Source organism: Canariomyces notabilis, assembly GCF_033297395.1.
Source record: "Canariomyces notabilis strain CBS 508.74 unplaced genomic scaffold N656scaffold_9, whole genome shotgun sequence".
Lineage (NCBI taxonomy): Eukaryota > Fungi > Ascomycota > Sordariomycetes > Sordariales > Chaetomiaceae > Canariomyces > Canariomyces notabilis.
This window is the reverse complement of record NW_027041831.1, coordinates 572,043-584,171: the sequence shown is the minus strand read 5'-3', so window position 1 is coordinate 584,171 and position 12,129 is coordinate 572,043. Positions and strand designations below refer to the sequence as shown.

General features: G+C 55.4%; 3 protein-coding genes across 3 annotated transcripts; 1 reads left to right on the top strand and 2 right to left on the bottom strand.

Annotated features, from left to right (window-relative positions):
- Positions 1 to 3,074: 3,074 nt before the first annotated feature.
- On the bottom strand, positions 3,075 to 4,410 carry N656DRAFT_778695 (uncharacterized protein). Its single transcript, XM_064815054.1, has 2 exons — positions 3,664 to 4,410; positions 3,075 to 3,527 (listed from the first exon to the last, which is right to left on the bottom strand). The coding sequence occupies exons 1-2, from the start codon at positions 4,134 to 4,136 to the stop codon at positions 3,521 to 3,523; spliced, it is 480 nt and encodes a 159-aa protein (XP_064670731.1). The 5' UTR covers positions 4,137 to 4,410; the 3' UTR covers positions 3,075 to 3,520.
- Positions 4,411 to 6,235: 1,825 nt separating this feature from the next.
- On the top strand, positions 6,236 to 8,670 carry N656DRAFT_646079 (uncharacterized protein). Its single transcript, XM_064810434.1, has 9 exons — positions 6,236 to 6,264; positions 6,382 to 6,835; positions 6,900 to 7,035; positions 7,091 to 7,269; positions 7,330 to 7,366; positions 7,428 to 7,495; positions 7,552 to 7,943; positions 8,032 to 8,099; positions 8,187 to 8,670. The coding sequence occupies exons 2-9, from the start codon at positions 6,710 to 6,712 to the stop codon at positions 8,609 to 8,611; spliced, it is 1,431 nt and encodes a 476-aa protein (XP_064670730.1). The 5' UTR covers positions 6,236 to 6,264; positions 6,382 to 6,709; the 3' UTR covers positions 8,612 to 8,670.
- A 280-nt stretch (positions 8,671 to 8,950) lies between these two features.
- N656DRAFT_684133 (uncharacterized protein) lies at positions 8,951 to 10,225 on the bottom strand (the record flags this gene model as incomplete). Its single annotated transcript, XM_064810603.1, has 1 exon — positions 8,951 to 10,225. A coding segment is annotated over one exon (1,275 nt), but the record flags the coding sequence as incomplete, so codon positions are not given.
- Between the last annotated feature and the right edge of the window lie 1,904 nt (positions 10,226 to 12,129).

The window sequence follows — 12,129 nt, the reverse complement described above, 5'->3', positions numbered from 1 at the left end:
CTGGGTATATCTCTACAGCACCGCTTCGCAGTTGACAGATGCCGTCAGCAGCCGTTTCCGGTGCTCCGAACCCCGCCTGTCCTCCGCATGCCCCTCAACGGAGAGGCCGCAGCGCCGGGCCAGCCACCGGGGATCACGAATCTACCAGCCAAGCCCTTGAAGATCGCACGCACCTTGAGGTTATAGACTTACGGCATGTCCTCATCCGAGCAAACGGGCTACGCGAAGAAGCTGCTAAACACCACCCTGATCCCGCCAAAGACGTGTGCCCTGAAACCATTCCTGATGGGAGCCTATGCAGCCTATGCAGCCTATGCAGTCACAAGCTAAATCTGTGGAAGTCTGTCGATGAGATCCTCGGCGCACTGTTATGGGACAAAATCAAGAAGCTGCCTGACGATGATGACGACGTCCTCTTGGCTAAGGAGCACCTTGCAGCCGCATACTTCCAGCTCCGCGAGTACCCGCTGGCTGAAGAGTTCTATCGCGAAGTCTTGGCGAAAAGATTGGCGTCCAAGACGACACCTCGGGCTAAGCTTGCGCAGGCAAGGAGAAACCTTGCTACATGTCTCGGTGAAGGGCTGGAATACGCCAGACCCGCCATGACCACCGACAAGAACCGGACGACCAAGGATCTTCTTCTCGTGGGACTCGAACTCATTATGCTGAACGTCGACACGGCTTCTGGGAGCACAGCTGATACCTCCACTTCCGCTGATGATGTGGAGAGTGCACTCTACTTCTGCCGGGAGTTGGAGGCATTCAAGTATGAAGCCCAAACCTTCGCCAGACTCTTGGCCAAGCGAATATCAGACTTAGCCAAGGACGAAGAAGCAAACGCTGGAGATCTTTTTCCCCTGCGAATCGATTTGATGCGAGTCTACATGGAGCGCCTCCATCGCCGCAAGAATGGGGAGGCCGTCCGGAGTGCCATTCTATCCGCCCTGAGGAAAAGCCCGATAAAAGACGCAGAAGCTAAGAAATTGTCGGCCGACGTGCAGAAGCTATGGAAGCGCCACGAGAAGGCGCTCTCGGATTGGTGCAAGAAGAAGTGGAAGGCGTTGTTGGCTAAGATCAAGAAGCAGGTGCAACAAGAGATTCTGCCCGAACGAAGGCGCGCGAGAGAGAAGATTTGGACGAAGTGGTCCGACATCTCCACGCGCCTCCTGAATCGACGGCAGCGGTGGCGCCTGGTCCTGACCCACGCTACGAAGGTGGCACGAGAGAGGATCCAGGATCGGAGGAATGCCATTCATGACAAGTGGCACGGACTCGTGGAGATGGTGTTGGCCCGTCGTCACAAATCTCACATGACATGGATGAAGGCTTTCGTCTTTGTTCGTGCCCTGTGTCGGTGGAAGATGATGGGCGTACGTTACAGGCTACGGATCAAAGCAGCCGAGAAGTTGCGAGCGCTGCTCCTGACGAGATCCAAGGCCCGTACAATCAGGCTGCCGCCGCCCGGAGCAATGTCCGAGCTGTCCACAACCCAAGTTTCGAGCCCCTCAACAGGTGAGTGTTCTCACCTGACCCGGATACATCATCATATCTGAGCTGCCCGTGTCAGGCAGGCTGATCCGATTATAAACCTAGCAGAAGTCCCTTCTATAGCTGTAACCTACGATGCCCAGCAGGCAACAGGCAACGACAAGCAGTTAGTTCCCCCTACTTCCCACCCTTTGACTTCTTCTCTCCCTTTTGGTTTCATGCAGTGGCATCTTTGGCGACTGACGTACTACTTTGAGCTTGCCAGGCTCAGAGAAAGCGCCGAGTGGATTCAAGGGTTCGTTGACTTCCGAAAGAGTATCCTGGGTGTAGGCTTTGATGCGAAAAATGTGCCCCGAGTCCGCGTTACCATTATCGACTCCGGGCTTGACGACACTCACCCGTTCATCCAACGTCAAGGCTGGCAGCGTACTCGACGGACACCCAAAGGGAACACGGTTCCCCTTTTCAAGGACTTCACCACCTCCGACCCGGCCAAGCAGCATATTCCTGTCGATGAAAACGGCCACGGTACCTTTATCGCAGGTATCATCCTACAGCTAGCTCCAGATGTCGAACTCTCCGTCGCCAGGATCTCCGTGGATGAAGAGTCGGCTGCGAGGGGCACCGGCGTTGAAAAGCAACTTGAGGCGGTAGGTACCCTACAATACGTGCAGAACTCCCCCGACCCCTTTACCTCAATGTCTTCCAGTCTCTACATCCATCAAACACCCCTGATAACGAGATTCACGCAACCTGCTGCCCATAATGGCTGACAACAACATATCATCCAGGCCATTAAGCATGCTGTAGATACGTGGGATGCTGAAATCATCTCCATGTCTTTCGGCATGACTAACAGACGCCCACGGGGCATCAAGACCGCGCTGGGGGATGCATACATCCGCAAAAACGTCGTCATGTTAGGTGCAGCAGGCAATTTCGGCAACAACGATGATGTCGCATTTCCCGCTAGCTCCGAGTATGTCTTCAAGGTCTTCTCTGCGACGGCTAAGAACAACGGCGCGGATGTAAACCCACCGGCTGCCACGAATCGCGCAAGATGCTTCGCAATCCTGGGCTGCGATGTGAGGTCCATCTGGCCGGCAAAATTGAAAGCCAAGGCTCTGAATGCGCATCTGCGCCTTACGTCTGCGCCGAAGGCCTTTGCGTCTACTACACCTCCTGCTCATGCGACGGAAGACGACTCGGAGGAACTCTGGACGACAATGTCGGGAACGTCGTTCGCGACTCCCATTGTGGCGTCTCTTGTCGCCATCCTGTATCAGTTCTACAACGTGAAGGGCAACTTTATCAAGGTGAACAAGGACTCGCTCGGTTTCAAAACGCCACAGGCCATGGAGGCCATCTTGCTGGCTATGAGTCGGCCGTCGGCTAAGGGCGATCCGCACAACTATCTGCACCCACAAGGTGGACGAAACAACGCATTCCGCTACGACCCAACGGTTGACAGGGACAAGGCCAGGTGGTTCGCCAAGAGACTAGAGCACGAGATTGCTGCGGCAAGGGTATAATGTAGGGTACCTAATGTGCTGAGTACCTGCGATGCAGGATAGTAGGAGTAGAAGGGGGTAGCAAAGAGAAGTTATGTGTTGCGAAAGCCAATTGACCTGGTGCGTAAAACATCATCTCCATATAAAGAGCGATAGTAGGGCGGTAAGTTAGTAGCCACTCTTCCTGAGAGGACGGCTTCTATCAGGGTAACCACCTCGGTACCTACCTACTAGACAAGCAAATCAACATCATTCTTCCTCGGCCGGAATGACAACCAGACAGTCCTCGCCATCAGCTTCATCAATGCCCTCCGTCTTTAGGTCCCACTCGGGCAAACGAGCACCAAAGTCCTCATCCTCCATCTCAACCTCGTCAATCTCTTCCTCCTCATCGTCACCGTCATCATCATCATCACCATCGTGCCCGTCATGCCCGCCAAAATCTTCATCGCCATACAAGTCCGCCTTAACCACATCATCCCCCAGCCTAACCTTCCCACGCCAGCTGACATGGACCTTCCTCAAGCGGTACGCAAACACGAAATCCCCGACCGGCGTCGCCGTCTGCTCACTCCCCCTCCCCCTCTCAACCGCACCCCCAACCCCAACCTCCACAACCCCTCCCGTCCCAGGGTCCCCGCTGACAGCCACCTCCACTCCCTTAGTCCTCGACACACCACTCTTCGCTTCCCCAGGCTGCATGGCCACCTTGACCCCCGTGACCATATATATCGTCTTCCCCAATCTCCGATTCACCTTCAACCACTCACACACAGACTCCACCTCCGAAACGCTGCGCCGCACATAGTCATTCTCACTATCGCCGGCCGGACCAAGCTCGAGGAAACGTGTCTCGAGGCGCGCCGCCGACCACGACTGCGCCAGCTCGCGCGCCGCGTGGCCCGACACGGATGCGGTGAAGAGCTGCAAAAAGTGCGCAAAGACTGAGGCCGAGCCGCCGTTGGTTTCTGAGGAAGTGAATGACCAGGTTGTCACCGGCGAGATGATGGGCTCTGAGGGTAGTGGGAGGAGTGGTGGGGCTAGTCGCCGGTAGGGTTGGCGTGGTGAGGTGATTAGTTGGCCTAGGCATATCAGCGTGTCGGGGGCGTACTGGAACGATGACACGGCCCGGTGCATGTGGGCAAATGGTTAGCTTTGAAATGTAGGTGGTTTATGTGGTTGAGGTGGTGGTGGTGAGGTGATGTGCGAGAGGTATGCCCACTGAATGACTGCAAGGGGCTGGTTTGGATTTGGACGTGTATACTGTCTCTCATCCAAAGTTCAAACCCATGGGTGGAAAAGGAACTGTTTAAGTCTGAGCGATACTCACGTCTGTATTACGGAGGATAAAGTAGGTCTTGGGTTCTGACATGCTAGTTTTGACTCTTGAGAATTGGAGGCTTTTAACTTCTTTCATGGCGAGTGTGTAGGTCGGTACCTGGTGATGCTCAGCGGACGGAAGAGTGCAGAATCATATTGGACTATCAGCTCATTTACACTACATTTATTACCACTGCGGCTAACTCGCTGACTCTCTCAGGGACTGTATATCCTGTGCCTGCCGCTCATGCGCTGTAATTCATTGGTGGCTCGGCTGACCTGAGCCCTTCATCACCGCAACCCCTCGTGCAGACTTGAGGTGCAGACCACAGCAAATCTACTGGACGCTCACGCACACATTGCTGCCGCCCACTTCTTCGCCCCTAATTCCTTCGATGCGGGCAGTGTACAGACATGCAAAGAGGCGGTGCACAGCCAAGAACTCACTGCATGTGTGCTTACTCCTATAACCAGCTCTCGTCAGGTAGAAGATTTGGGGAATCGCCGCTAGGCCGGGAACCGGTCGCTCAAAGTCAAGGTGCAAGTTCTCCCTAGTATCAAGCGAGTAATGAGTGCCTTACTGTTTATACGGATCGCCCTGAGCGAATATTGAGAAAATGAGCATGTGCCAACACTGCCAAACCAGACGCTTTCCTTAGCAAGGACGGGAAACATAACTGACTTTGGGTTGCAGTGGGATGTCATCATGTCACTTTCGCATCGCAAAAAGCCTTTCTGGCGCAAATGACCCGAAATGCCCCTGGCGGGCGCCGAGACGCCCAGCTTCACAGTGCCCCACTGCGCCAGGGCTGCCACATGGCATTCCAGTCCTGCCGGGTTTGAGCCCTCAGCGTGGATTTGGAAATTTATGGTGGTGTGGCGATTCCTGAGCTAAAGGGGAAAGGCCCAAACCGACCCGGAGAGGCCTTTATGGAAGCGGAGTTGGGTAAAGCACAGGTATGGAAAGTTGTCAAATGCGGATCAGCGCGCTAAACTGATGTCGGTTTGGAGTGGAAAATGTCAAAACGACTGCAAGTCTCGGGGGTTTTGGCATCGGATCGGTTGCGGGTGATTTTACCAGAAGAAGGGTGGCAGCCGTCCATCAATGAAGGGTCCAAAACAGCACTTCTGCTCCGCGTCGCATGCCCTAACTATTTTGTCCCGTCTTATGCGCCTCCACTCCACCGGCATCGTTGCCATGCCCAGGGCTCCTGCCGTGTCGCCCGGCGACCCAGTTTTTGGCGGAGTCACACAATTCGATGTTCTGTGGCATCTTCTCCTGAAAGGGGAATTTTCACTAACGTTACAATACCTGTAGGTGACACCGCATGATATGGGACAACACATACGAGCCTATATTACTCATATTAATTACCTCCTTTATGCTTCACTCTGGGATCAACAAACTAGATCGTGAACTGTTTTCCAAGCTCTTTTGCATATGTTTGCGACTCCATAGCAGACAACAACTCCCGGATCAAACCCTCCTGCCAGTTTGGATGATGGATCTGACATCTGAGGGGTGGCAGGTGCCTTGCAGGTGTCTTGCAGGACGCTAAGATCTTGGCCCAGCCACTCCCGTAAAGAGCGATCAAGTGCCGAGCCAAGCCGTTGTAAGAGTTTGAACCTGACATCGACAACTTCGACAGCGTCGAGCTTCGATGCACATTGCACCTCCACTCCCACACAAGTTCCTCTATCCCTGGACGTTCACCAATTGATGAATTGAGGAGCCAACTGGCAATGTCAAGCACCGTTCAACACTGGCAACGCATCCCATGCCGGGTAATTGATGCCGGTGGAGGCTCTTATCTGAAACTGCACTAGCAATCGAGCTGCCGACTCCATTTTGCGGTCCATGACTCCATCACGAGCGGGTCTCCATCTCCACCGATCAACTTCACCTGGCCATTTGGATCCAGCGTTCGCCTTCGGTCTCCATTGAGTAAGTTAGCCCCGCGTCCACTCCACTGGTACCAGAGAGGCAGGGACGCACAAGAGGCCCTCGCGAAAGGGAGATTGTGAGCGCTGCTGACTCAACAACTCGTCCTCTATTTGGAAGGCCAGAATTTTCACTGCAGCGTCGCATTGGATTGTCCCTGGCTCCTTGAAGCTACGGTGATCTGCCAAGCCCTACCTTCCATCACCGTCCCATGTCTCCTGGAAAGCTTGCGGGATCCGCCGCCATGGAACCCAGGGTCACAACCGGGCGTTGCCTGAGCAGTTCTCAGTGCAATATATAGGGCGTGTCCACCGTTCGTTCCACCGGTCCCGCGGCGTTCGTTTTCGAGCTGGGTTTTCGCCTTTACGTTCTCTTGGATATCCCCAGTGCCTTTTTCTCACGGCTGGTCCAACGAGGGTTGTGATGCCACGGCGAATGGTCACTTGAAATGTCGTCCATCAGAAGCGCGCGTGCCATCCTCGGCCTGTGCCTTCTGCTAACTCTGTGCAATGTTGCCGCTGCCGCCGGGTCCATGTCCCTCCTGGAGGCCAACGCGGCCCTGCCAGATTGCGCAGTACGTGCCCTGAGAATAACTGACTACTAGTACAGGAAGGACGCGCGCTGACCCGTCACAACAGCGGAGCTGCTTGTTGACCGCCATAAGCCACTCGACATGCAACATAACCGACGTCGATTGCATCTGTTCCAACCAGAGCCTCAACGCCAACGCAACGGCATGTATCAGATTGGGCTGCGAGGTTAAGGATGCCCTTGGTATGGCATCCCCGGTCTTGCTAGGAGAGAGGGGCACGTTACTGATGTCGATCAGCCGCCAAAAACATTACCTCGCAGCTCTGCGGTCTGCCGGTCGAGAATGGCCAGGGAAACGTTCCGGTCTACGCTGTTTTCATTGGCCTCGCCATCGTCGCCGTCATACTGCGTATCATTGCCCGGATTGTGACGCAGGCGTACTTTTGGTGGGACGATTTTTGCAATTTGTTCGGCTTCGTATGTATCCGCCTCATCAGCCCGGGACGTATAACCTCTCGTGCTAACACAGTCCCTCAGATCGGTGCCGCTTTGTTCGCAGCTCTAAACATATGGTGTATGCCTCATCCGCAGATGTTCCCACGCCGAGTTCGCTTTACTAATTTCTCCCTAACCAGCCATCAACCTTGGGCAGGGGATGGACATGTGGTTTGTTCCCTTTGACAACATCACCAGGATTCTGCAGGTTGGTAAATTTTCAAGAGACTTTAACCTTTTCATCTTAGCTCACCGGGCGGCTAGCTTTTCTACGGCGAGATGCTTCTGTACACGCTTACACGCTTCTTCGTGCGAGCCTCGATCATCCTCTTTTACCTCAGAGTCTTCCCGCCCAAGGATAACAACAAACTCGGCCGTCTCATACAGTACACCATGGTATTCAACGTCGTGTACAACCTCAGTTTCTTCATCGCCGTTCTATTCCAGTGCACGCCGATATCGCTTTTCTGGACAAGCTGGGAGGGCCATCAGGAGGGCTACTGCGGGAACGCCAACATTCTGGTGTGGGTGGCAGCTGCGACGGGCATTGTTTATGATCTGTGGTTGCTGGCGCTGCCCTTCCCGCAGTTGCTGGCACTGAACGTGCACTGGAAGAAGAAGGTCATGGGCGGCATGATGTTTTGCGTTGGTGCTGCGTATGTTACGCCCTTACGTCCCCCTTCCCCTTTACCCAGCCCTAGCCACCAATTCCATGCGTCTGTGGCTGTGCTAACGGATATGAAGCGTCACAATTATCTCGCTGGTGCGCCTCAAAACCATCAACGAGTTCACCCGAACCGAGAACCCAACCAGTAAGCGCCCCTCTCCGTTTCTTTGTTCCATTCCGTCCACCACGCCGGGATAAATCACGCTAACCACCTCCCACTTAATCCACACAGAGGACATAGTCGGGGTATGCCTCTGGTCAGGCATCGAGCTCGATGTCGGTGTCATCTGCCCCTGTCTCCCCTCGCTCCGCCTTCTCCTCCGCCGGCTGCTGCCCCGCGTGCTGGGGACCACGGGAAAGTACGAGATGGACCCCGTCTCCAACGCTACCGGCAACATGCGGAGCGCCGCCCGCAGGAGTCAGGGGAATGCCAAGGCAATGGCCGTAGGGGGGACAACGGCGGGCGGTGTTACTGACGCTGGTAATGGAGGTAATCGGCATTCTGGTCATGGACTTGATGCTGGGGGTCCCCGGGCGGTGGATAGAGACGACTCCCAGGACGGCATGATGCATGATGGGCGGAGTTGTGACAGTTTCAAGGGCCTTGTTGGGGGCTCGTCGGATGAGGAGAGTCAAGGGCGACGGGGGAAGCGGTGAATGGGTACTTAATCGATAGCTTAAGTGTATATGTATACCTTTCTAATCCTCGTTTGAGATAAGGGATCAGACCTATTCTCGGGGTTCCAGGAATGGATGAGGCTGCTGCTGAGCGCCCTTATGCTGAAGTGCGGGTCATGCAGCTGCGTGGACTCCGTAGGTACTTTGACTTGACATCCATGTACTCCCCATTTTTACTCGAATGCGAACGCAGAGGTCCCTCGAAACAAAACACGCTATGGGAAGAGACTTGCAACTGTTCAAGTTCACCTCCATATAAGGAGAACTTGAAGCGTGGGGGAAAAAAAAAAAAAAATCCAATCAATCAGCCTCCTAAAAGGTGGCACCGGTCATGGTCACAGTGTACTGCATACCCACGTTCGCCGGACTGCCCTGCAGCGCGGCAGGGTTGTACACGATCAGAGCGGTGGGCGCATTGGCAACCACGAGCGTGGCCTCCTCGTCGGCGGCCACCGAGGCGGCGCTAACCCTCCCGTCGACGAGGGTCAAGTAGCGCACGGCGCCGGAGCTGATGTTGCGGACGGCGAGCGTAGCGCGGCAGGCGGCCTGGCTAGCAGCATCGGCAGCGATGATGTTGATGGTGACGGTGACGGCGCCCGTTTTCCTGAGCGGCGTGATGTTGGCGCCCATGTACCGCGGCGCGCGAGCGCTTTTGACCCTCCACGTGGTACTGTTGGCGCTGCCGGCGGCGCCGTAGTTGGCAAAGTTGAGCGTGCTGCGGGTGCGCAGGAAGAGAGGCTGCGCGGTGGGGTGGCCGATGTCGACGTAGGCCATGCGGGCCCAGTAGCGGGCGACGATGTCACCGACCGTGGTGTTGTTGTTACTGTTGGTGTTGTTGGCGGCGGCGGCGACTAATAAGCGCGAAAGGGTGTGGAGCGGAGTCTCGCCCTGGCGGAACTGACGGACCATCTCGCGGACGGTGTGGGTGCCGAGGCCCGGGGTCCGGTCGGGGTTGTAGGTCAGGTAGGTGAGGAAGGGCCAGGCCTGGTAGAAGTTTGCCGTGCTGCCGACGGCGTCGACGATGGTCTGGTACGAGTCGCCAATGTTTTTGCGCAGGTTGATCTCGGTCTCGGTCCGCCGGCGGCCGTGGCGCGCACGCGCCGGCTCGCACAGGTCGCTCGTCTTGTACAGGTCCTGGAACCAGTTGGCGAGCGTCTCGAACCACGTGTCGAGGCTGGGCCCCTGGAAGTTCCACCTACGTTCGGCCAGCGTCAAGCTGTGGCCGTACTCGTGCGAGAACACGGCCGCCGGCAGGAACTCGTCGCCGCGCAGGTAGTCGGTCGACACGCGGATGTAGCTCAGGCCCGTGGCAATGTCGGGCGACGTAGTGCCGGCCGCGCCGGGGTTGGCCACGGCGAAGATGTTGTACTTGTACCACGGGCCGTTGTCGCCCGCGTTGGCGCTGAACGACAGCCCGGCCGAACGCCAGCCCAGGTCCACGACGAAGCAGTCATAGATGGCCTCCAGCACGGATAGAGCCATGGTGGTGACGGCCTGGTTGGGCGAGTCGTAGAGGCGGAAATGAGCCGAGTCGGTGAAGCTGCCTCGGGGCCCAGGAGGTCCGACGTTAGGGTACGGGGTGAACTCGGCTGGGGGCGGAGTGGCCTGGCGATCCTCAAGCGGTACTACCGGGGCCGGGACCGGGGTTGGGACGCCGAGGACCTCGACCGCATGGAGGACGACACCAAGGACGAGAGAGACTGATAACGACCGCATGATAGAATAGGTACTGTACCTTAGTAGACGTTGAAGGCAAGGCAAACCCACTGCTCCCTTCATGTTGGCGACAACCTTTATGGACCTGATGCCTGATGGTAGTCATGATATTCGTAGTAGCAACGCGACTCTTCGAGTCTTCCTGCCAGCCTTCCGGGCCAATTAACTCCAAGGCCCATCTTTCTCGAACCATTCCTTGCCTCAGAGTCCCTTCTAAATTGGCCCGACTATTGACTTCTTTACAGTAGCACCAATGAGAAGCGACTAGGCATTTTCAGTCGTTTTATCCTCTGCTCGCCTCCCTTCCGGTAGTATACTTACCCACCATACACGTTTCGTACTTATACTGCGTTGGAAACTGTAGGACGCTTTTCCCTATACAATGGTTCGCGGATTACAGAAGTGCGGGCCGCATGTACCTAGGTATCTTGTCGATTACCCCTAAGCCGCGCTTGACTCTTTTTTCCCGGTGTCGGCAACCTGACTGACTCGTCAGGTCGTAGCCTGAGGTGGGGACCCAGTCCGTCGTCTGCATGCTAACCTCACCCACATGCACTTCTTGTTGTCCCAGACCGCCGACCGGGTCGTAGAGCACAGCGTACACAAGACTTTGACAAGGGCTGGGTGATTTGATAGGTACAACCTACCTAGCAGAGGAAAGCGGGCTCTCTGACCGTACAGTCTGTCTTATGACATTGCAGTCTGGCACTAGCAAATTGAACTGAGTGATCAAGGCCTTTCCGTTGGATCGGTACATAGTGACAGTGTTTTCTGGATATGTCCGCTGTTGACGTGCCACCAAACAGACAGGTCACGGCGCGCCAGGACGACAAGCAGCCGCTTCTGTCATGCTGTATTCTTTTCATAAAGTCTTCATAGTTGGGTGTTGAGCCATCAGGGGAGGTGATCCGCGCTATACGTCCTTTGGAGCATCGGCTCTGGCTACACGTACCCCAGATCGTTGCTGCCGCACCTTGCCAGCATAGGTAGTGATCTCTCCCAACCACGTCTACCAGTATAGCTGAACATATCAGGTACTGTATCATCCCTTGCATAGGTGTCATCCTGATCCGGAGCAACTGATCGGATTCAAGTCGTTCGTGATATTCAAAAGAGTCATCCCAGAGCACCATCACCTTGACCCCATGGCCTAATCTCGTCGTGCGACGTTATCCCCATCTACCTGTTGTTGAAACTTGGTGTGGAATTGTGTTAGTCTTTGTGTCTAGTTATAGACGGCGAATACAGATGTCGTCGAGGCTGCAGGAAAAAGGAAGAAGGGGATCGGCGTCGTCTTCAGTAGAGTACAGCACCAAGTTGTCAGGCTGGCTGTAAGTTCGGTGCTGAGAGTTTATGGGCTGATTCAGGGGTTGCAGACTCAGGCTTTGAGGGGCTATGGGTTGCTGCGTCGGGGGTTGTTTATACAAGTCTGAGAGGTACCTGACCGGAGGTGTTGCCTGCTGCTGTATCTGATTTTGCTGCTGCGGCTGCCTTTGTTGCTCCTCCTGAATCATAGCTTGGTACCGGCTCTGCTGGCCCTCTGAAACCCTCGCGAAGACTCTCAAGTTGTGACAGTTCCAAGGGCCCCAGGGCCTTGTTGGGGGCTCGTTGGACAAGGAGAGTCAAGGGCGACGCGGGAAGCGGTGAATGGGTATTGATCGTTAGCTTTGGTGTACACTTATTCTAATACTGTTTTTCAATCTGGAAATGTACTTGTTTCCAAGTTGCTATCGAACCTCCTAGATACCTACTTGGTCACACTCACAAAGCTGAATAGGTGC

Bases quoted from the DNA above. Each gene is read 5' to 3' on its own strand.
- N656DRAFT_778695 (XM_064815054.1), bottom strand. From the start codon at position 4,136: ATGCACCGGGCCGTGTCATCGTTCCAGTACGCCCCCGACACGCTGATA.
- N656DRAFT_646079 (XM_064810434.1), top strand. From the start codon at position 6,710: ATGTCGTCCATCAGAAGCGCGCGTGCCATCCTCGGCCTGTGCCTTCTG. The intron at 7,270-7,329 runs GTATGTATCCGC...ACAGTCCCTCAG, and splicing joins TTTGCAATTTGTTCGGCTTC to ATCGGTGCCGCTTTGTTCGC. The intron at 7,496-7,551 runs GTTGGTAAATTT...CCGGGCGGCTAG, and splicing joins ACATCACCAGGATTCTGCAG to CTTTTCTACGGCGAGATGCT.